The sequence below is a fragment of the Myripristis murdjan genome, chromosome 7, assembly GCF_902150065.1.
Source record: "Myripristis murdjan chromosome 7, fMyrMur1.1, whole genome shotgun sequence".
Taxonomy (NCBI): domain Eukaryota; kingdom Metazoa; phylum Chordata; class Actinopteri; order Holocentriformes; family Holocentridae; genus Myripristis; species Myripristis murdjan.
In genome coordinates, this window is record NC_043986.1 from 6,877,501 (window position 1) to 6,899,182 (window position 21,682).

Consider the following 21,682-nt stretch of genomic DNA (forward strand, 5'->3'; position numbering starts at 1 on the left):
GAGACACCGGAGACTCGTGATATGTGCATCTCAGGACTGATATCTGGTTTCAGGCACTCTTTGTAATTTCATAGGTCTGAGTAATGGCCTTGATAAAATTGATTACTGACGGAGAGCGAGTGAGGTTTCCTTTGAAGTTGAGTAGTGGAGCGTTGGAATTGGAAATCCCCACTGACCATTTTTCTGTATATGTGTGTGTGTGTGTGTGTGTGTGTGTGTGTGTGTGTGTGTGTGTGTGTGTGTGTGTGTGTGTGTGTGTGTGTGTGTGTGTGTGTGTGTGTTTACCAGGTGGTTCCAGATGGGCATGAATCCCTACACCGGCTCGCAGGACTGGCTCTACACTGGCGGCTACTTCAATAGGAACTACACAGATCTACCCAATATCTACTGATAGCCTACTAGCCTTCATCCTCCTCCTCTTCCTCCTCTGTAATCTACCCGGGGTGGATCCCAGAGACATGTAAAGGATCCGCACGCCCACCGTCGCTCCCATCTCGTCCTCCTCCTCTTCCTCAGTGCACCACAGCGGCCTGCTAGCCTTCATCATCCTCTGCCTTCTCTTTAAGCTGCATTACAAAGTGTAAAGGACCATCATCTTCCTCCTCCTCAGAGGCCCGACACTACCCTCACTCCAGTCCTACTACTCCTGCTCCTCTTCCTCGTGCAAACAGCTGCAGAAGTCCGCTTCATTTTAGCTGACCCGGTTGGCCTTCATCTTATCTTCAGCAGAAGCCGTCATCATCATCATCATCATCAGTGACGTTCTTTTCTGTGATTTCAACACTTAAAGACCAGCAGAAGGCTCCCTCCTCACCTCTCTTTCCTGGCATCAATTAGAGCACAAAACTCATTCTGCCTTCCCTCATGACTCCCACAGACATCACTATCAAAGCTCCAGCCCTGTGAATTTTGTTTTGTTTTCCCCTCTACTCGTTCGTTTAATCAGATTTGACCTGTGATTCAGGCGTTTGGCACAGTTTCCTTGAGGGCTGCTTTCCTGAAATCACCAGCGTTTCCATCTTGATAACGTCTCACCCAGTAATGCGTTTCAGTCCAAAGCCCACATTGTTCCTGACCAATCACAGAGACTCTTTACTCCCCATGTAAACACAAGGTAACAGCCTCCAGTCTCCTAAACTCCAAAATGAATGTTTAACGCCTTACAATCAAAGAGGACCCCCTTGCTTGGCCCCTGAATGGTGAACTGTAGACAGTTATGCGGTGGTTACTGAATTAAAAATGAGAGGACAACAAAATTAAGAATTTCACGGGGTTGGGTGCAGACAAAATTATCACAGGGGTGGATTTATGGACATGGGCGGACACCCAGTCAATGGGGAAATCAGGGATGTGAACGCTCCTTTGACTGAAGACGGATCATGAGGATATTTTTTAGTTTTTCTTTTTTCGGGGACTTGATTAAGGCACAAAAACACAAGGAGACGTGGGTGTGGATGACACAGTGGTCTTCAAGGAACAAAATTATACTTAAATGTTACACTGGTCAAGACAAATCTCCCATTTACATGAGCTCAGTGTTGTTCATGCGTCATTACCCCTCAAACATAAGAGCTATCTATCGTCACTCTTCTGGCATCATCATTACACTTCTGATTAATGTTATATTTCAAATAAGGTTAAGACACTTGCTAGAAAATAACTGTTTCCTCGACAGCAGGTGGGAATGTTTGGCTTGTGCGGAATGAGCGCCGGGAGCAGAAACGTTTTTTTTTTTTTTTTTTTTTTTGCTTGTGCAGGAAGAAATTCTTCTCCTTATTAATGGAAATCGCTGCTCCAAAGCTCCACCTCAAAATTTGACACTCGGCCTGTAGCTTCTGTACATGTTTGTAATAGTCGTTTTATTTCCTGGAGACATGAACGATCAACAACCCGCAGTGCTTCTAATGTGAATCCGCTTCACCGGGGTTTCTAAAATTTTCATAACTCAAGTGACGAGAGAAGTTTCAACACACTCCTCCACTTGCCATGTGGCAGCCCAACACAAGTACACCCAGTTTACGTTTTGACCCACAGAAATGCCCGAATGAACATCCATCCAAGCCTTTCGCTCTATAACCGGCTCTAAACACAGGCGAGACAAACAACAGAACACAACATTTGTTTTTTTCTCTCTCCTTTGGGTCAAACGTGATCCTTTTATGGCCACCAAAACAGAGATAATAACATGGAACTTTGATCATTTTAAAGGAAAAATTTCTTTCCACTTGTCCTGCTTCACGTAGAGGTCAGAGGTCAAAACAGCGCCTCCAGAGCTGGAAGGGCTTCTGTGTATTCACTGTGCCACCCGTCTTTTTTTTCCCATGAGAAAATCAGATTTATTGCACATGGAGTTAAAATCAGATGTTGTGTTCTGGTGTAAATGTGAACCTGGACAGCCGCTTTGCCTCGTAAAGAGTTACAGCTCAGTTCTCTGCAAACGTATCCCTGAATTTTACCATTTGAAGGCCTAAAGGCGCTTAATAAGTAATGAAAGGAATATTAGGTAACAGATGAGTGTATGTGGGTGTGCGTGTATGTGTGTATGTATACCCACACTTAGATGCACATGTGCACATTTGTTGCATTAATGAGTGTAGAAATATGTACAGACTCTGAAAGCCATATTAACCACAGGAGAGAGTGGATTTTCTCTGTGAATGAGAAGAAATGTGAACTGACAAGATTTCATTATTATAGCTGCCGTCATTACAGCATGATTTTAAAAAGAAAAAGAAAGAAAAAAAAAAGCATTATCCATGGCGATGTAAAAAATAATGTAACATGCAACATTAGGCTGTGATGGAGGTTAGAGCTTCGTTTTATTTTTGCCATCAACATCTAGAAGTGTTTCATTCCCAAGTGAGATCCCCACCGTTTGAATTTAAAAAGTGACACCTGCTCTCATTAAGAATGTCAGAAAAAAAAAAAAAAAGAAAAGAAAAAAATACAGCCAGAAAGTATCCGGCTGACAGAATGTATAATGGTTTGACAGATAGAAAAAAAAAAAAGTGAAATAGTATTTTGGAGTTGAAGTCTGTCTGTACAGTAGCTCACAACTCAATGAGACGTTCCACACTGTAGCTTCCGCACTTGTTTTATGTGTTGTGGCGCAAAATTGTGTTTTCACCTTCCACTACTTGTAAGTCATAATGTAAAACATCACTATTTGTAATTAAGCTCCACTGGCCTCATGATGCTACTTTTTAAATAGTGCACTCCAGTATTTTACCTTCATTTTTATCCCATCAGGACTCGATTAACACCTTGAGTTTAAATCCACAGGCAGATAAATTCTGTTTCCACACCAAGTCGCATGTTAACACGTAGAAACAAACCTGGGAGGACGATACCTTTCCTAAACCAATCATTTCCTCACAAGAGGAGCTCGCATAAAGATATAAATTGTGATAAATGTTAAACATAGCAACAGATATTACAATAACTTACCAAAATGAAGCAGAGTCCTGTTAAATGAGTTGAAAGGCTGGAGATTTAATGGATCACAGCGTCAGTGACATCACATTATTAACAATTATTACTTTATAATGTGATACGATATTATTATTGTGTCATTATTGTGTCACTCAGTACCTCAGCAGTTGAAAAATAACACCTCAGTGCTGTGGCATAATTAAATACTCTGCATCAGTCATATAGTGTTACACCCCTTATGAAATCATAATTGCAGCAATGTTGCAGTGATGTCGAATGTCAACCAGGGATGTTTTTCTTCCGTTCCCTGATCCAGCAGTTACTGACATGGAGATGTGATGTGTTTAAGATTCAAATGAGGAAAAGGATCCGTGTCTCTGTATGAATAAAGTCAGACGGGAGAAATTTACACCTGTAGTGACTTGGACACGGTCATGTAAGCATCTGCCATCGAGGCTGAGATTTTAACTCCAGGTGAAAATGGGGCTTCGTCATTCCAAAAAAAAAAAAAGAAAAAAAGAGATTTCTCCTTTAGCTGCTCAGACGTTAAAACACATCCACATGTCGAGAGCATGCAGCTTCTTCATACTGTAAAGTTTCCACCACTGTACTCCTCCTCCTCCTCCCCTGCTGACCAACGTGTGCCGGTGAAAATGTGGCTTTGTGCTCTTGGGTTTAGAGGTTTTGAAAGATGATTTTTTGATATCCATATCCTGCATGACCCAGGGTGCAGATGGTAGAAAGACAAAACTCATGTAGATTGATATTTGTGGAGTCACAGCCATCTGGCATTTGTTGACTGGCCTAACACAAATTATTTTATTATTTTTTTTATTTTTTACTCTTTTTTAAAAAAATTTAATTTTATTATTTATTCAATAATTTTATTTTTTAATTTTGTTTAATTTTTTTTCTCTTTGTGGGTTGATGCTGCAAACGGGGTGTCTTTATTGCATGGAATGTCAAAAAAAAAAAAAAAAAAGTTTCACAGTTTCCTTTTCCTGTTTTGATTTGTTTCATATCAGTTTTTGTTTTGTTGCTGATCACATCCCTGCAGGTTTTCATGTCTCCTCTCTGCGAGTTTGCATTTGAAATCAGATGCAGAAAAAAAAGCCACATTTTCACCCTCGGGGGCTGTGACGTGTTTTATTTTATATTATTTTTTCCCACAACATGAGAATCAAATCTATGCAACCTGCCAGCCGCGGCGCCGTCGTTGCGTTGTTTGTCCACTAGTCAGCGCACAGAAGAGAAACACATGATCCTGACGAGTCTGTGACTCTGCCTCAGTGTCACTCCACTTCCTGTAGTTTGTAATGAAAGAAAAAAGAGAACAGGAGGGAAAAAAAAACAAAACAAAACTTGAGGAGAATGTCAATTAGGCCGAAGAGCCCCGTCCCCTTGCCCCCCCGCCTCTCCTTGCTTTAGCCCGCCCCGTCTCGGCGTGGCGGCGATGCCTTAGCGAGTGTGTTGCGACGTTCCCGACGCTCGTTACGACCTGTGGCGAGTGAAACAGCGAGTCGACCCGCCTTGAACCGCAAACAACTTTTACTCCACATTTGTATCTTTATGTTTTTCATTTTTCATGTCATGTTTAGTGCCTGCAGTTAAGTCCCTTTACTTTTAAAAAAAAAAAAATTCCTCTGTATTATTTAAAATGTTTTAGGTTTTATGAAAGATGTTTTTGTCAGATGTGTTTTGGTTACATAGCTCTTTGTTTTTTCTTTTTCTGTTCTGTTTTACTTATTTACAAATCTGAACTGGTTTATAGACAAATGTCGTCAGGGCTTGAAATTAACTTTTTGGTCACCGGCTCGAAAACACTTGGACATTTTGTCTGTTTTTTCAAGTAAAATTGGCGAGTAAAATCCTGAATTCATCGGTTACTGTAGATTTAGCAAGGAAATCCGTTTGTAGCCGACCTGCATTCAACCAGTCGTCACCGTTCTTTAAAAAAAAAAAAAAAAGCTAAAAATTGGCAAGTGAAGCTCTTAATTCTCCCATCAGCTGTGGTTGAATGAGGCAAAAAAAAAAAAAAAAAGACTTTGAAAGTGTTCACTTAGTTTGTTTTTCTCTCTTACTATTTCTCTCTGCTAGCCGCTGTCGGATGGTGCGAAAAGTTACTTTCAAGCCCCGAGCGTTTGGGTTTTTGTGTTTGTCTGTTTCTTTTAAACGTCTGTAAAAAAAAAATTAAAAATGTAAATGACATAAAAATCAATCACACAAACTCAAACTGACACAGAATCACGGTGGGAAATGAACACCAGCCGGCAGCTAAAAACACCAGTAAATAATAATTTTCTGGTAAATTTGGGCTGCGGTTGGAGAGATCGCTCACTCCACGAGACGGTAAACCGGTCCAAGCGGCCGGTAAACCGCACAACAAATAGGTGACTTTCCCGCGCTAACACTGCTCCTCACCACTTACACCACTAAAGCCCCGGCATCTGAATATAATTAGGTTTTTTGTTGCTTTGAGTGTTTGGTTATTTCTACACGCACACACACACACACACACACACACACACACAAAAGAGAAATGTCTAACGTTGATTTGACCCTTTCCTTGGACTGTATCGTGGTTGTCGATGTTCTGTACGTGTACAAGTGTTGCACAGAGGTAATCACAATCAAAATGGCATATTATTTTGTGCAATTGATTTATTTTTATAGTATTTAAACTGTTTTTTTGTGTTTTTTTTGTTTTTTGTTTTTTTTTCGGTGAGAACATTGTACAAGATGTTTTATTCTGAGGTGGGGACTGTTAAGGGGGTAGCATCAACACTTTGGACAGCTTGCTAGATTAAATTGAACGGGGGAAATGTCTACTAATAAAATCCTAATTCCAGTTGTTGGAAAATGTCTTTCTTTTTTTCCTTTTTTTTTTTTTTTTTGGAAATAAAGTGAATTATTGAGGAATCCGTTGCCTGTAGCTGTCTTAAGAACTGTCTAACACACAAAAGACAAAAACCTCTTATATTTATACAGATGCTTGGTGTGTCAGGCAGCAAGTAGAGAAAGTTTTACCAGGAAACTGAAGAAGCCACAGCAAAATATCTCATTTCTAATTTACCAAGTATAGTTATAGAAGCAATTGTTAGTATGGATATAATTATATGTATATCTGCATAGAGTTGTGCATAATGTGTATTTTATGTGCACATAGCGAGGATTGCTTAAAATTTTACATGGTTATTGAAATGGTGTTGGTTTTGTCATGTCTTAATGTTTTAATTAGGGTCTGGGATGCGTGGTGGGGGTGGTAATGTAAAAGTATTTATGTATGTAAAATGAGTATACACTATATGTTTTATTTGGACCCCAGGAAGAGCAGCTGTTGTTGCACCAGCTGATGGGGATCCAAATCAACATCAACTGTGAAACATTAAAACATGAAAAAATAAATTAAAAAAATAAATAAATAATAAGATTTTAAGTTTTGGCTGTATCATATCAGCCCTAACAGAATCCCTGCTGTAGCTGTTTAATATCACAGAGGTAACAGCTGAGGCCAGACACCGGCATTAAGCAGAATATTAATATATTAATTAAGCAGCGCCAGATTCACTTAAGTCAAGTAGGGGGACCAAAAAGTGCCGTGTTGTGTGTTCAGCTCATTCACAGTGCATCTATTCCGTGCACCTCATCCATGCCCTTATAAAAAGACGTTTTGTCTCATTCATCCCGTTAACTCAGACACACATGGCCCAAATCCATCACCTCTATTGAAGTGTCTTAAAAAAATGAATGCTTTGGACTTGGTTTCAATGTATATCATGAATTAACGCGCAGTGAGGTCTGTGGCTGGGTAGGCAGGATCAGCCAGAGCTTAAATCGCCTAGTACATGCATACAAAAATATATATATTAAGTAGAACTCAATATTAAAACCACTGCAAAGTCAGTCAAGCTGCCGCTGTCAAAAATGGAGTTACTGACAGCGGATTATAGTGCACACACAATTAATGCCAATTAATTTTCTGAGACAAACATTCACCTGCATTTCTGCAGGATTTACAGCCCAGGAGCTCCCAAAGACAACTTCACAACAAGAAATCACCTGTATCTCAACAACACAGGACTTCCAGCTCCAGTGCAATGGGAATTTGTGTGATCTGAAGGCCTGGAATGTATTTTATATGTGAAATGAAACGATTCATCAGTTTCAGCACCAACACAACATCGTGTCCTGTCATAGCAACACACTGGATTTCAAACTGGCCCTTACATTTCAAGAAATCCCCCAAAATTCTGCTTTCATAACAGAAGAAAAATGGGAATGGCGTCCACAATCCCAGGTGAAGAAAACGCAGTTCAGTTCTGAGCTAAAAGTGTCGATCAAAGCTGGTTTCATTTCATCCCAGACACAGTAAAATGTCATAAATGACTTTTGAATGCAGGTATTTCCCCCTCCTGTCACTTTGTCTTTTCTACTGTTCAAGGAGGGCATTACAGCACTTCTTTGTGTTTTAGCAGGTAAACCAGTCAAGACATACTGTCCTGTTATTGTCAGATTCTCTTCAGCTGGTTGATAGACTTTCTGGAACGAGAACAGAAGAAACACTGTTGATTCTTGGAAATATTTTTTATTCATTTTCATAAACATTCACTTGGTTGACACACCTAATCACTAAAATCTCATAACAGGCGTTTCTATCTCAGCAGTCACGTGACTCTCACACTCTGCCTGTTAAACCAGCATGTCAACACTGTGGAGGAACACATGAATCATTTCCCACTGACAAGAAGAAGAAGAATCATTTCATTTGCAGTGCATTAAAAAAAATCATAGTTACAAAGTCCTGGAACCAAAATCAACAAACAGCTGTTCAGCTACAAAGAGGGACGAGTGCAAACACACTTCTGACTCCATTAAGCAGCAAAACAGGAAGAGCAAAAACATGTTACAGGAAATATTGAGTGAAGTTAAGAATCATAAAGAGCCTCTTCAACAGTTTAATCAGTGATATTTTTTTTACATTTCCCTGTGAAGTGCAGTTCATTTGGCTTCTCTCTACTGTCGACTGATGGAGTTCAACCCTTATCCACCACGGCTGAACAGACCAAGAACAAAATGTGCCACAGGCGACGTCTGGGAAGTGCAGGACTGAGAAACCACAGCAATGAGCTTTTAGCAGCAAAATAAAAATGCAACAAATATTTTGCAGAACAATCAATGAAGACATATATGTGCAGTTCTTGATTTAAAAAAAAAAAAAAAAAGAACAGAAACAAGCGCTTACCAGCACAGATGTTATAGAAATAGAAGACAGAACTGCTTTAATCACTCCTGTCTACTTGAGCTCACAAAACTCTGCAATGGCTCCGTCATCGAAAAGGCAAAGTCCAGCATGGAGAGGCTGAGTGAACGTGGTCTGGACTCTGTGGAGGAGAGTCATGGTTTCAGAGACGTTGTAGAAGGACAGAACACCTGCTCTGTGATCCAGGTACACTCCCACTCTGGAGGACACAGGGAGCGGGATTTCAGTTTCAATATTGTTGTGTCTGAAGTGACGGTTCCTGTTGTAACAAATCAATGACCAAGATTTGTCACTGTATCCAAATCCACATGCAACCCCTTCCCCTGTTCTGCTGATATCCTTATATGAGACTGCTATATGAACTCTCCCCTTCCACTTCACCTCCCAGTAACAACGTCCAGTCAGACTCTCTCTGCTCAGGACCTGACACCATCGAGTAAATCTGTCTGAGTGACTGGGATATGAGTGTCCATTTGTCATTCGTGTTATTTTTCTGTTCTCCTCAGATAATGACAGCCGTGGGTGTGCTGTGTTTGGATCCAGTGTGATGTGACATGAATATTGTAAGAACTCAGCTCTGGTCTTGGGCTCTGGTTGTGACAGTAGAACATCCACTCCAGTCGCTGTCAGTGAGATCTTGGACCGTTCCTCACTAAGAAGCTCCTGTAGTTTGTCTCTCAGCTCTGACACAGCTGCAGTCACATCCTCAAAGTAGCTCAGAGGACGGATGTTGATGCTGGGTGAGTGTGTAGATTCACTGAGACATGAGAGCGAGGGGTACTTCTGTAGAAAATGGATGTGATCCTGTGTGTGTGAGAGCTGCTCCAGCTCAGCGTCTTTCCTCCTCAGCTCAGCGATCTCCTGCTTCAGCTTCTCCTCAACTTCTTCAGCCCGACTCACTTCCTCTTCCTGCTGGGATCTGATCTGCTGCTTCATATCAGACCTTCTTTTCTCAAGCAAATGGATCAGCTCAGTGAAGATCTCCTCACTGTCCTCCACTGCTTTATCAGCAGAGCGACTGATGGCCTCCACCTCCTGCTGAAGCACCTTCACGTCTTTCTCTGTGTCCTGGATTCTCTGCTGGATTTTTTGCCGACTCAGCCCGAGCTCTTCCTGCCTCTCGGTCCTTTCTGCTGCAGCTGAGACTGTGTCATGGCCTTTATGTTCATCCATGGAGCAGAGATAACAGATACACTGCTGATCAGTGCGGCAGAAAATCTTCATCACCTCATCGTGATGAGAGCAGATGTTCTCCTGAAGCTTCACGGTGGCTTCCACCAGCTTGTGTTTCTTAAATGGAGCTGAATCGTAGTGAGGCTGGAGGTGCTGCTCACAGTAAGAGGCCAGACACGCCAGACAGGACTTGAGGGCTTTCAGTTTCCTCCCAGAGCAGAAATCACAGGCCACATCTCCAGGTCCAGCGTAGCAGAGATCAGGAGGAGCAGCTTGGAGTCCCATCTTCTTCATTTCCTCCAGTAACTCTGCAAACATGGTGTTTTTCTCTAGGACAGGCCTCGGTGTGAAGGTTCTTCTGCACTGCGGGCAGCTGTAGATTTCCTTGTGCTCCTCTCCATCCCAGCAGTCTTTAATACAGCTCATGCAGTAGCTGTGTCCACAGGGAATAGTCACCGGATCCTTCAGCAGATCCAGACAGATGGAACAGCAAAACTTTGCAGAGTCCGGCTGAATTCCTCGCTGCGCCATTTCCCCTCTCAGTCACAGTGAACGTCTGGTACTTCCACTTTCTATCAACAGATAAGAGTTGTGCTCCGATCCAAAGCAAACAGCAGCTTTTCCTCACAGTCACTCGCTGATCTGCTGTAAACGGCTTGTGGGCTCTTGTTCTTCACACTGTGTTGTTTCCACTCATCTTTAATCTGTTAGATCTGAGAAGCAGGAAATATCTGGGCAGAATAAAACTCGTAAAGTTTGAGGTCAGACAGAAGCGGGAGGGGTTCAGCTGCTGATTCACTCCAGAAAGAGGAGCTCTCTTAAAGAGGCAGTGTGTGTTTAGCTCTTATTTACAACATGAAGTGAAGTTAATGACAAAAAAAAGAACTGCTACATCACATTGTCATCTTCAGCCAATAGCTAATATTATCTCCAGTTATATTATGACCCTCCTGTCAGTGACAACTCAGTCAACACAACAGATCCAACAGATAAAGTCTGAAAAATGTAGATCTGGTTTACTGCACAGTGTTTACTCTGCAAATAACAAGAAAAATAGAAAATGTCTTGTAAGGTCCTGAAAAGTGGTAAAAAAAAAAAAAAAAAGTCTAGAGTGACATAAAGAGACTTATGGAAGTGAAACAAAACTCCATTCATGCTGCAACTGTCCTTTAACCCTTTCAGCTCCAACTTCTTCCTAAAACTGCCTCATAAAAAGCTTCAAAGTTAGAAAAAATGTTTGTTTTCCCACCATGTCACATATATACCCAGTGTTGGTCAAGCTTCTTGGAAAATGTAGTGAGCTGAGCTGTACACTGTTACTGTACATTACATGAAGCTTCACTCCACTGAAGCTCCCACCAGAGAAATGTAGCAAGCTGAGCGACAATAAAATGACTAAATGTAGCTCAACTACATCAAAGCTCAGCTCATTCACAGTGCCTCTATTCCATGAACCTCATCCATGCCACTATATTGCAACACTTATGGTATAAAAAATAAAAAGATGTTTGGCTCATTCCCATTAACTCAGACACAGATGCCCCAAATCCATCACCTCTTCTGAGGTGTCTTAAAAAAAATTAATGCTTTGGACTTGTGGTTTCAATGTATATCATGAATTAACGCGCAGTGAGGTCCGTGGCTGGGTAGGCAGGATCAGCCAGAGCTTAAATCGCATAGTACATGCATAGTACATTACTGCCAGTTAATTATCTGAGACTGTCCCTGCGTTCCAATACTCATACTATCATACTATTTAGTAGGGAAAAAAAAGATTTAGTGTGTCCCAATACATAGTATGTCAGATGCAGTATGCCAAGAGTACCAGGATGTTCTACTACATCCGGTCAGTATGGATTTCAGCATGCTGCTCTGGCCATTTGTAAGGGCAGCTGCAGTACCTACTAAAAGTAAAAAGTATAAGTATGCGATTTGGAACGCAGGGATACATTCACCTGCATTTCACAGGACAACACAGGAGAGCGAGAGAGAGTGAGAGAACGAGAGAGAGAGAGAGAGAGAGAGAGAGAGAGAGAGAGAGAGAGAGAGAACATACTGTATCTGTTAGCTTTTATCTTTTCGTTGTGTGCACTGATGTGGAACCTGAGCTGCTCATCCAGCACTGTGTCTGTCCGTCTGTGAGAGCGGATGTGGGCTGTGGAGGTTTGGTGCTCCAGCAAATCTCTCAGCAGGCTGTGCAGGTCGCAGTCAGCCTCTCTCAGCCAGATGCTGCCGCGACCCGCCGAAAAAAGGAGACTCGGAAAGCACAACAACCTGCTAGCTTGACTACATCCACACTCCTTCTTTTTGTACCATTCCATTTGAAAAGTCCTCACAATTTTTTGTCTCTTTCTTTGGATTAAATCCTTGAGATCATGTGTTGGTTTCCCAGTTAATATTCTGTTTTTTTCCCTCAAATATCAAGTTAGAAAGTCTTTTCATGGGAAATCTCCACCTTCGCTGCTAGCCAAAAGCAACGCGCGCCGGTGACAACAGCATCGCGAGACCTTGTGGGGGGTTAAGGGCCTGTTGGGATTCCAGACTTGGCTTCCCAAGTCGGGCCTTCAAACAGGCAACACAGCACACAGCAATCAAACGGTTTTATTGGTTGATGTACAGTACACTGTATGTATTTAAATTGTGTGATGTCTTCTTTGATTGGATTAAAAATATAAATATTCTTCTTCTCTTGTTTTATATTTGTGTATTATGGAGCCGTGGAGGGGCCATAGAGAGAAAAATAAAACACACCAGGCCATGTTTTACTACGTTGTGCGCTTGAGTGCAAACCAGTACTCGAGTTGAGGAGGGATGAGAGTAGATGGCATCCCCCCATTAAATAAAAACAGTCAAAATCATCCACCCTATAAAACTATGTAAAGAAAGAAGCTATGTAAAGAAATTACTGCTAGTTAAGAAATGATAAAATCGGAGGGCACAGGGGCACGCAAACGTGGAATGACACAACATGATTTGATTTGATGATGATTTAATTGGATGATGCCAGAGGGAGGGCGTGAATATACACTCCTGATCAAAATCTTAAGACCAGTTGAGAAATTGTAAGAATTTCCATTCTACCTGACAGAAAATGACACTGAATCCACATTTTTGCGAAGATTTGGGCTTTTAAAGGCAGTGGTCTTAAACTTTTGATCAGCTGATGAACAGCCTATTTCAGTTTAATGGTTGTTTGCAATAAATTGCTTACTCAATTTTTTTTTTTTTTTTTTTTTTGTCTCACTCCCATTTCTTGTTTTTGCATTTTGAAGCTCTACTTAGAACCTTTTTAAGATCCAACAGTGCAAAATGTAAAGGCCTATAGGCCTACCCATGCAGCTTTGGGCAAAAAATAATGCAGTTTTTATCATGCAGGAAAATGTGTTTTTTCACCTGTTATTTTGATATATTTCTGCATAGGCTACTGGAGTGTTACATAGTGTAGGGGATGCATAATATATCATTTAGACCAGTGTTTCTCAAATGGGGTATGCATAGCCCTGGGGGTACTTGGAGGAACTCCAGAGAGTAGCCTACATGAGATTTTTAAAAATTATACAACACGTAGATCTGACCAAGCAATCTGATTGGTCAATCAAACGTTTAGAATGTTCTCAAATGAGCGTGACAGCGCGACTAGCTGTGCTCAAATGAAGAATATTGAACCAATCACTGAAAATATTACTCTACGCCTATATCTATATATCCTATATCTTATTGCCCAGGTCTGTGTGGTTTCCATGGCAACACAAAACATTTCACTGAAACCTGCATCAAAAGCTTTGTCAGCTTTGTTCACCTGCATAATGGACCATTTTGTTGTCAAGAGAGACGAGCAAAGCAGCTGGATCAGCTGGACAGTCAGGAAATGAAGCCGGTCCACGTCTTGCGCCATCAAATGTCTACAAGACTACCTGAAAAACACCAGGCAAACAGCTGATTTCTCAGCTGTAAGGAAAAAAGAGCTAAACAAGATCCTCCGTTAATTTTATGGAGCTTTAATTTCTATAATATAGTGCCTCAGTGGGTAAGGCAGATTCAGCACCACGGACAGTACCCGCTGAGGCAGATTCAGCACCACGGACAGTACCCACTGAGGCAGATTCAGCACCACGGACTGTACCCACTGAGGCAGATTCAGAACCTCTGACAGTACCTGCTGAGGCAGATTTAGCACCACGGACCGTACCCACTGAGGCAGATTCAGCACCACGGACCGTACCCACTGAGGCAGATTCAGAACCACTGACAGTACCCACTGAGGCAGATTCAGAACCTCTGACAGTACCTGCTGAGACAGATTTAGCACCACGGACCGTACCCACTGAGGCAGATTCAGCACCACGGACAGTACCCACTGAGGCAGATTCAGAACCACTGACAGTACCCACTGAGGCAGATTCAGCACCACGGACAGTACCCACTGAGGCAGATTCAGAACCACTGACAGTACCCACTGAGGCAGATTCTGAACCATGGGCAGTATCCACTGAGGCAGATTCAGCACCACGGACAGTACCCGCTGAGGCAGATTTCGCAGCACGGGCTGTACCTGTAAGATTTTCCACGGAGATGTGCGGCTATAACTTTGTTCTTGTTATTAATGTGTTAATGTTATCAGTTATTAATTAGCCTATTAATCGTTATTAATTTGTTCAGTCTTTAGTTTCCTGCTAGTCTCCCAGTTTCCTGGGCCATTGATTTAATTAATTTGTCAATTTGTTTTCATCTGTACATTGAAACGAACATTTAATAAATCAACACATCTGTCAAAACTGTCATCCTTTTTTCGGAGGTAAATTGGCAACAGCCTGAAAAGGTGATTAGCAAAAGCCTCCGAAAGGTGGGGCTGAAACGATATAACACTATTCAGCCTTACTGTTGCTGCTTAGCCACATTAATCGGAGCTGACGTTAACTTGGAGTGACACACCCAGCTGAAATAAAACATCTGCCGGTGAGTTTATGAAAAGCCAGATGTTTGCTGACACTGGAAAGCAGTAGCCTGTATTTAAGTATTACTGTTAGTATTTGGTTGGTTGCTGTGCTGCTGAGTCGTTGTCATGGCACCTGTTAGAATAAAAATGACCGAGAAGTTGGCAGAAGTATAACTATCAGTCCATGAAAAAAAAATTGAAGCGGATATTCTACTTACAACATGATTGAGCTAGCAAAACAGTTTTGCATTCCTATGTTTGGTATTTATTCAGTTTCGGGAAATCAAGATGTCTACAATTTTTTTTTTTTTTTTTTTTAAAGTGAAAAAATTGACCATCCCCCCAGAATTTTTTTTAAACTCGACTACTGGTGCGAACCAAGTACAGTTAGACTCACTTTTTTGAATAAATCATTTTTGTAACTGTAGTCCTCCTGACAATCTGGTGGCATCTGGGGGCATTTGCAGTGAATGGAACAGTTTTTTGCAATATCTATCTATCTATCTATCTATCTATCTATCTATCTATCTATCTATCTATATTAATTATTTATTTATTTTTTTGCACTGCACAGGAGAAACTGGGCTGAAAAAATATTTCAGTGCTGGTACATTGTTGGAAAAAAAAAAATAAGAACCTCTGGCCTGAAGAACTGAGGATTTAAAAGCGAACCTGCTGTGTGTCTGTTAATCAATATTTCTATAACTACAACTTCAATCTGCTGTGTGAACATGGACACACTCATCTGCTCTGTAACACATGGACTGACTGTGTGTGTTTGTGTGTGTGTGTGTGCATCCAATTCAGAAACTCAGGTCTTTCAGCCTGCAACATAAAACACTTTTTTAACATAAAAAAATGCAGTTATTTTAAATTAATCAAACAATTTTATCCACATAAACGTGACAGTCCTATGATGATTCATAAATTAAACAGCAATCCCATAATTTTCATCACAGCGAACATTTTGCAGTGACTCTGTTCACACTGTGGATATAAACATCTCAGTTGGACTGGAAAAATGTTGCAAAAGAAAAAAGAAGAAAGAAAAAAGAGCAGGAAGCATACGCAGCACGCTGTTGTTTTTCTGTATTTGTCTTTTATTTCTTTTTCCTGATTGAAATGTATTGTAAGGTCATAATTTTCATTCATCACATTACATGGCATGATGCACCAGGTCTACTACACCCATTTACAGGAAGAATACACGGAAACATACACAAGGTTTTACACTGGGGAAACAGGAAGTTTAGCTCATTGCACTTACAACAGTGAATGGAACACTTTGTCGTCGTTTTTAGGGTCTCCAACTTTTTCAAGTGTTTTTCTTTTTTCCCTCTTTTTCTGCGCTCAATTAGGCTGTTTATTTTTCATTGTTTTGTGATTTTTTTTTTACACCTCTCCCTCTTTCTCTCTCTCTCTCTCTCTCTCGCTCCATCTCCCCAAATTTCACTCTCCACCCTGAAACTTACATGGAAGCCAGGATATTTCTCATGAGGAAATTTTTTTTCCCTTTTTTATTTTTGATATCATCTCATTTTACAAACACAACATGTATAGAAACTCTACACAGACCAATATGTTTTTTATTTTCATTTTTTTTTTATATCCGAATACAACTTTTTTTTTTTTAATGATTTTTAAACAGTCCGCACGAGCCAGCCACATACATACACAATGCAATTTTTGTAATTTATTATTAAAATCAACAACTGCTCTTCATTTGTGGTTTTATTTTATTGTTGTTTTTTTTTTTTTCATTTTTTATACACAAAAGCACAAGATTGGGCAGGGAGTTTTGCGGCTTGCATACGCTCCAGCTTGTGTCGCTGTCTGGTGTGTGCGAGGCCTCTCTCATGCCCGTGACGGTTGTGTGTGTCCGTGTGTGTGTGTGTATGTGTGTGTGTGTGTCACATGTATGAGATTTACATGTTGTACAGAAACGCTCCTCGTGGCATTTACATGTTGTGTGATCAGCTCCTATCTGGTATTTACACTGGAAAAAACCCCAAAAAACAAACGATGGCAGCCTGTGAGGTGGAAGGTCAAAGGTCGACAAGGTTCAAAAGGTCAAGGGGAGGAGGAGGGGGCGGGGTCAGAAGGGCAGAGGCGGGGCTTGTCTAGGTCATGCACTTGTAACTTTTACTCATCGACTACTCATTACAGGTGTTGGATGACAAAAACGCTCCCTGATGGTTTTACAGTGAAAGATGAAATTTGTAGCTTTTTTTTCCTCGCATCTTTTTGTTTGTTTGTTTGTTTCAGCATTCTCTCTCTCTTTATTTTAAAACCTCTCACCTGTGAAACCTTTCCTTTTTTGTTTTTTAGTTCTGACTGTTTAAATCTCTCCCTGGTCCTGCTGCTGAATGCCGACCGTCCGCTCGAGCTGCAGCGACACCAGCGACGCTCGAGCGCCGCACGCCACCTTTTTGGTTTTTTTTGGCTGCACATCACACAGCTTCAAATAAATAAACAATGCTTTATATTGTTATTTGAAAAATCTGGAAAAATGTGTGCACCGAAGTCAGATTTCTTACGGCCGTAACAGATTCTTCGCCGTGGCACGTCAACATTTATTTTTCCGAGCATGTGTAAATGCAGCGTTACGGCTCAGACTCACAGCCCGGTGCCACATGATGATTTATTTCTACAAAAGCTCCTCTCAGTCCTGCACCGAGCCTCACGTCTGTGAATCTGAGCCTGTTTTCTGGTGCAAACCAAAAAAAAAAAAAAAAAGTGAGAGTTTTGTTCTAAAACACATGTACGGGACACGGGACCTGATTTCAGCTCTCTGATTCATAAACAAGATGGTTCAGTCGTGAAAACTGCTGCTTTTTCTAGGGGCAAAGGTCGAATCGTTTGAGTGTTTTGTTCCGGGAATCATATCAGAGTAGATTTCGTTTGCCGGCTGTTTGGTTTCAGAACAAAACTCTTGAAGCGTTCATCTCGGTGCCAGATCGCCCCTGAGAAACCCGGCTGTGGATGTGGATCATTTTGCCCGCTGGTGTTCGCTGCGGTCTGGACAGCGGCCCGTTGCGTTCCAGGATTTAGACAGAGACCATGTAGAGTACAGATGGAGACCACAACTGGCTTGAGGGCAGTAACAGAATGGCTTTCTTCATTGACCAGTATTGTAGTTTATAAGCCCTTGCTGCTATGCATATTTAAGTCACCTTCAGTGGCTGCGTTTGCACAGAGGCGGGACGTCCAACATGTGTCACATGCTGTCGCGCAGATCTGTTTTTTTTTACGTCCTCGTGGCCATCAAATTCAAATATCTAATGTGCAAATCAGCCATCATCTGATCGTGTCTGACGTTAGAAAAAGTAAAATTAGATTTTTAACATGCACCAATCTGACTTTATCTGCATAAAATCAAAACAAAAATAAACGTGGATTCAGTTTGGACAGCAACAAAAACATCACATCAATGGGATCAAATGGGAATGGCGTCCACAATCACAGGTGAAGAAAATGCAGTTCAGTTCTGAGCTAAAAGTGTCGATCAAAGCTGGTTTCATTTCATCCCAGACACAGTAAAATGTCATAAATGACTTTTGAATGCAGGTATTTCTCCCTCCTGTCACTTGGTCTTTTCTACTGTTCATGGAGGGCATTACAGCACTTCTTTGTGTTTTAGCAGGTAAACCAGTCAAGACATACTGTCCTGTTATTGTCAGATTCTCTTCAGCTGGGTGATAGACTTTCTGGAACGAGAACAGAAGAAACACTGTTGATTCTTGGAAATATTTTTTATTCATTTTCATAAACATTCACTTGGGTGACACACCTAATCACTAAAATCTCATAACAGACGTTTCTATCTCAGCAGTCATGTGATTCTGACACTCGACCTGTTAAACCAGCATGTCAACACTGAGGAACACATGAATCATTTCCCACTGACAAGAAGAAGAAGAATCATTTCATTTGCAGTGCATTAAAAAAAATCATAGTTACTAAATACTGGAAACAAAATCAACAAACAGCTATTCAGCTACAAAGAAGGACGAGTGCAAACACACTTCTGACTCCATTAAGCAGCAAAACAGGAAGAGCAAAAACATGTTACAGGAAATATTGAGTGAAGTTAAGAATCATAAAGAGCCTCTTCAACAGTTTAATCAGTGATATTTTTTACATTTCCCTGTGAAGTGCAGTTCATTTGGCTTCTCTCTACTGTCGACTGATGGAGTTCAACCTATATCCACCACGGCTGAACAGACCAAGAACAAAATGTGCCACAGGTGACGTCTGGGAAGTGCAGGACTGAGAAACCACAGCAATGAGCTTTTAGCAGCAAAATAAAAATGCAACAAAATATTTTGCAGAACAATCATTTTAAAATGAAGACATATATGTGCAGTTCTTGATTTAAAAAAAAAAAAAAAAAGAACAGAAACAAGCGCTTACCAACACAGATGTTATAGAAATAGACGACAGAAGTGCTTTAATCACTCCTGTCTACTTGAGCTCACAAAACTCTGCAGTGTTTCCGTTATCGTAAAGCCCAAGTCCAGCATGGAGAGGCTGAGTGAACGTGGTCTGGACTCTGTGGAGGAGAGTCATGGTTTCAGAGACGCTGTAGAAGGACAGAATACCTGCTCTGTGATCCAGGTACACTCCCATTCTGGAGGGCACAGGGAGCGGGATTTTAGTTACGATATTGTTGTGGTCGAATCGACAGATCGGGTTTTTAAAATACAATGACCAAGATTTGTCATCGAATCCAAATTCACATTCATCGTCCTCTGTTCTGCTGATATCCTGATATGCGACTGCTATATCAACTCCCCCCTTCCACTCCACCTCCCAGTAACAACGTCCAGTCAGACTCTCTCTGCTCAGGACCTGACAACATCCAGTAAATCTGTCTGGGTGACTGGGATATGACTGTTCTTCTTCCATTAATGTTGCTTTTCTGTTCTCCTCAGATAATGACAGCTGTGTGTGTGCTGTGTTTGGATCCAGTGTGATGTGACATGAATATTGTAAGAACTCAGCTCTGGTCTTGGGCTCTGGGTGAGGCAGTAGAACATCCACTCCAGTCGCTGTCAGTGAGATCTTGGACCATTCCTCACTAAGAAGCTCCTGTAGTTTGTCTCTCAGCTCTGACACAGCTGCACTCACATCCTCAAAGTAGCTCAGAGGACGGATGTTGATGCTGGGTGAGTGTGTAGCTTCACTGAGACATGAGAGCGAGGGGTAATTCTGTAGAAAATGGATGTGATCCTGTGTGTGTGAGAGCTGCTCCAGCTCAGCGTCTTTCCTCCTCAGCTCAGCGATCTCCTGCTTCAGCTTCTCCTCAACTTCTTCAGCCCGACTCACTTCCTCTTCCTGCTGGGATCTGATCTGCTGCTTCACATCAGACCTTCTTTTCTCAAGCAAACGGATCAGCTCAGTGAAGATCTCCTCACTGTCCTCCACTGCTTTATCAGCAGAGCGACTGATGGCCTCCACCTCCTGCTGAAGCACCTTCACGTCTTTCTCTGTGTCCTGGATTCTCTGCTGGATTTTTTGCCGACTCAGCCCGAGCTCTTCCTGCCTCTCGGTCCTTTCTGCTGCAGCTGAGACTTTGCGGTGGCCTTCATGTTCATCCATGGAGCAGAGATAACAGATACACTGCTGATCAGTGCGGCAGAAAATCTTCATCACCTCATCGTGACGAGAGCAGATGTTCTCCTGAAGCTTCACAGTGGCTTCCACCAGCTTGTGTTTCTTAAATGGAGCTGCATCGTAGTGAGGCTGGAGGTGCTGCTCACAGTAAGAGGCCAGACACGCCAGACAGGACTTGAGGGCTTTCAGTTTCCTCCCAGAGCAGAAATCACAGGCCACATCTCCAGGTCCAGCGTAGCAGAGATCAGGAGGAGCAGCTTGGAGTCCCATCCTCTTCATTTCCTCCACTATGTCTGCTAACATGGTGCTTTTCTCCAGGACAGGCCTTGGTGTGAAGGTTCTTCTGCACTGCGGGCAGCTGTATATTTCCTTGTGCTCCTCTCCATCCCAGCAGTCTTTAATACAGCTCATGCAGTAGCTGTGTCCACAGGGAATAGTCACCGGATCCTTCAGCAGATCCAGACAGATCGAACAGCAAAACTTTGCCGAGTCCGGCTGAATTCCTCGTTGAGCCATTTCCCCTCTCAGTCACAGTGAACGTCTGCTAGTTCCACTTTCTATCAACAGATAAGAGTTGTGCTCCGATCCAAAGCAAACAGCAGCTTTTCCTCACAGTCACTCGCTGATCTGCTGTAAACGGGCTTGTGGACTCTTGTCCTTCACACTGTGTTGTTTCCACTCGTCTTTAAACTGTCAGATCTGAGAAGCAGGAAATATCTGGGCAGAATAGAACTGGTAATGTTTGAGATCAGACAGAAGAGGAAGTGGTTCAGCTGCTGATTCACTCCAGGAAGAGAAGCGCTCTTAAAGAGGCAGTGTGTGTTTAGCTCTAATTTAAAACATGAAGTGAAGTTTATGACAAAAATAATTAAACTGTTACCTCTCATTTTCATCTTCAACCAATAGCTAATATTATCTCCAGTTATATTATGACCCTCCTGTCAGTGACAACTCAGTCAACACAACAGATCCAACAGATCCAGTCTGAAAAATGTAGATCTGGTTTACTGCACAGTGTTTACTCTGCAAAATAACAAGAAAAATAGAAAATGTCTTGTAAGGTCCTGAAAACTGATTAAAAAAAAAAAAAAAAAAAAAAAAAAAGTCTAGAGTGACATAAAGAGACTTATGGAAGTGAAACAAAACTCCATTCATGCTGCAACACTCCTTTAACCCTTTCAGCTCCAACTTCCTCCTAAAACTGCCTCATAAAAAGCTTCAAAGAATTCAAAAAATTGTTTGTTTTCCCAAAGTCCCACCATGTC

The 21,682-nt window shown here is 41.6% G+C and overlaps 3 protein-coding genes across 5 annotated transcripts in view; 1 reads left to right on the forward strand and 2 right to left on the reverse strand.

Annotated features, from left to right (window-relative positions):
• LOC115361599 (oxysterol-binding protein-related protein 2-like) overlaps positions 1 to 5,945 on the forward strand; it is a 42,213-nt gene extending 36,268 nt beyond the window's left edge. For both annotated transcript variants that reach the window (XM_030055072.1, XM_030055073.1), the window contains exon 14: positions 289 to 5,945. In XM_030055072.1, coding sequence (XP_029910932.1) covers positions 289 to 391 — 103 coding nt within the window. In that variant the 3' untranslated portion in view covers positions 392 to 5,945. The remainder of the gene's footprint in view (positions 1 to 288) is intronic.
• On the reverse strand, positions 785 to 10,396 carry LOC115361598 (tripartite motif-containing protein 16-like). Of its 2 annotated transcripts, XM_030055071.1 has the most exons (2): positions 8,783 to 10,396; positions 785 to 802 (listed from the first exon to the last, which is right to left on the reverse strand). In XM_030055071.1, the coding sequence occupies exons 1-2, from the start codon at positions 10,394 to 10,396 to the stop codon at positions 785 to 787; spliced, it is 1,632 nt and encodes a 543-aa protein (XP_029910931.1). The 2 variants fall into 2 exon arrangements, with proteins under 2 accessions (XP_029910931.1, XP_029910930.1); XM_030055070.1 differs by lacking the exon at positions 785 to 802 and having other exon boundaries at positions 8,726 to 10,396.
• An 8,565-nt stretch (positions 10,397 to 18,961) lies between these two features.
• On the reverse strand, positions 18,962 to 20,933 carry LOC115362671 (tripartite motif-containing protein 16-like). Its single transcript, XM_030056697.1, has 2 exons — positions 19,529 to 20,933; positions 18,962 to 19,447 (listed from the first exon to the last, which is right to left on the reverse strand). Exons 1-2 carry the CDS (start codon positions 20,931 to 20,933, stop codon positions 19,266 to 19,268), a joined length of 1,587 nt encoding a protein of 528 aa, XP_029912557.1. The 3' UTR covers positions 18,962 to 19,265.
• Between the last annotated feature and the right edge of the window lie 749 nt (positions 20,934 to 21,682).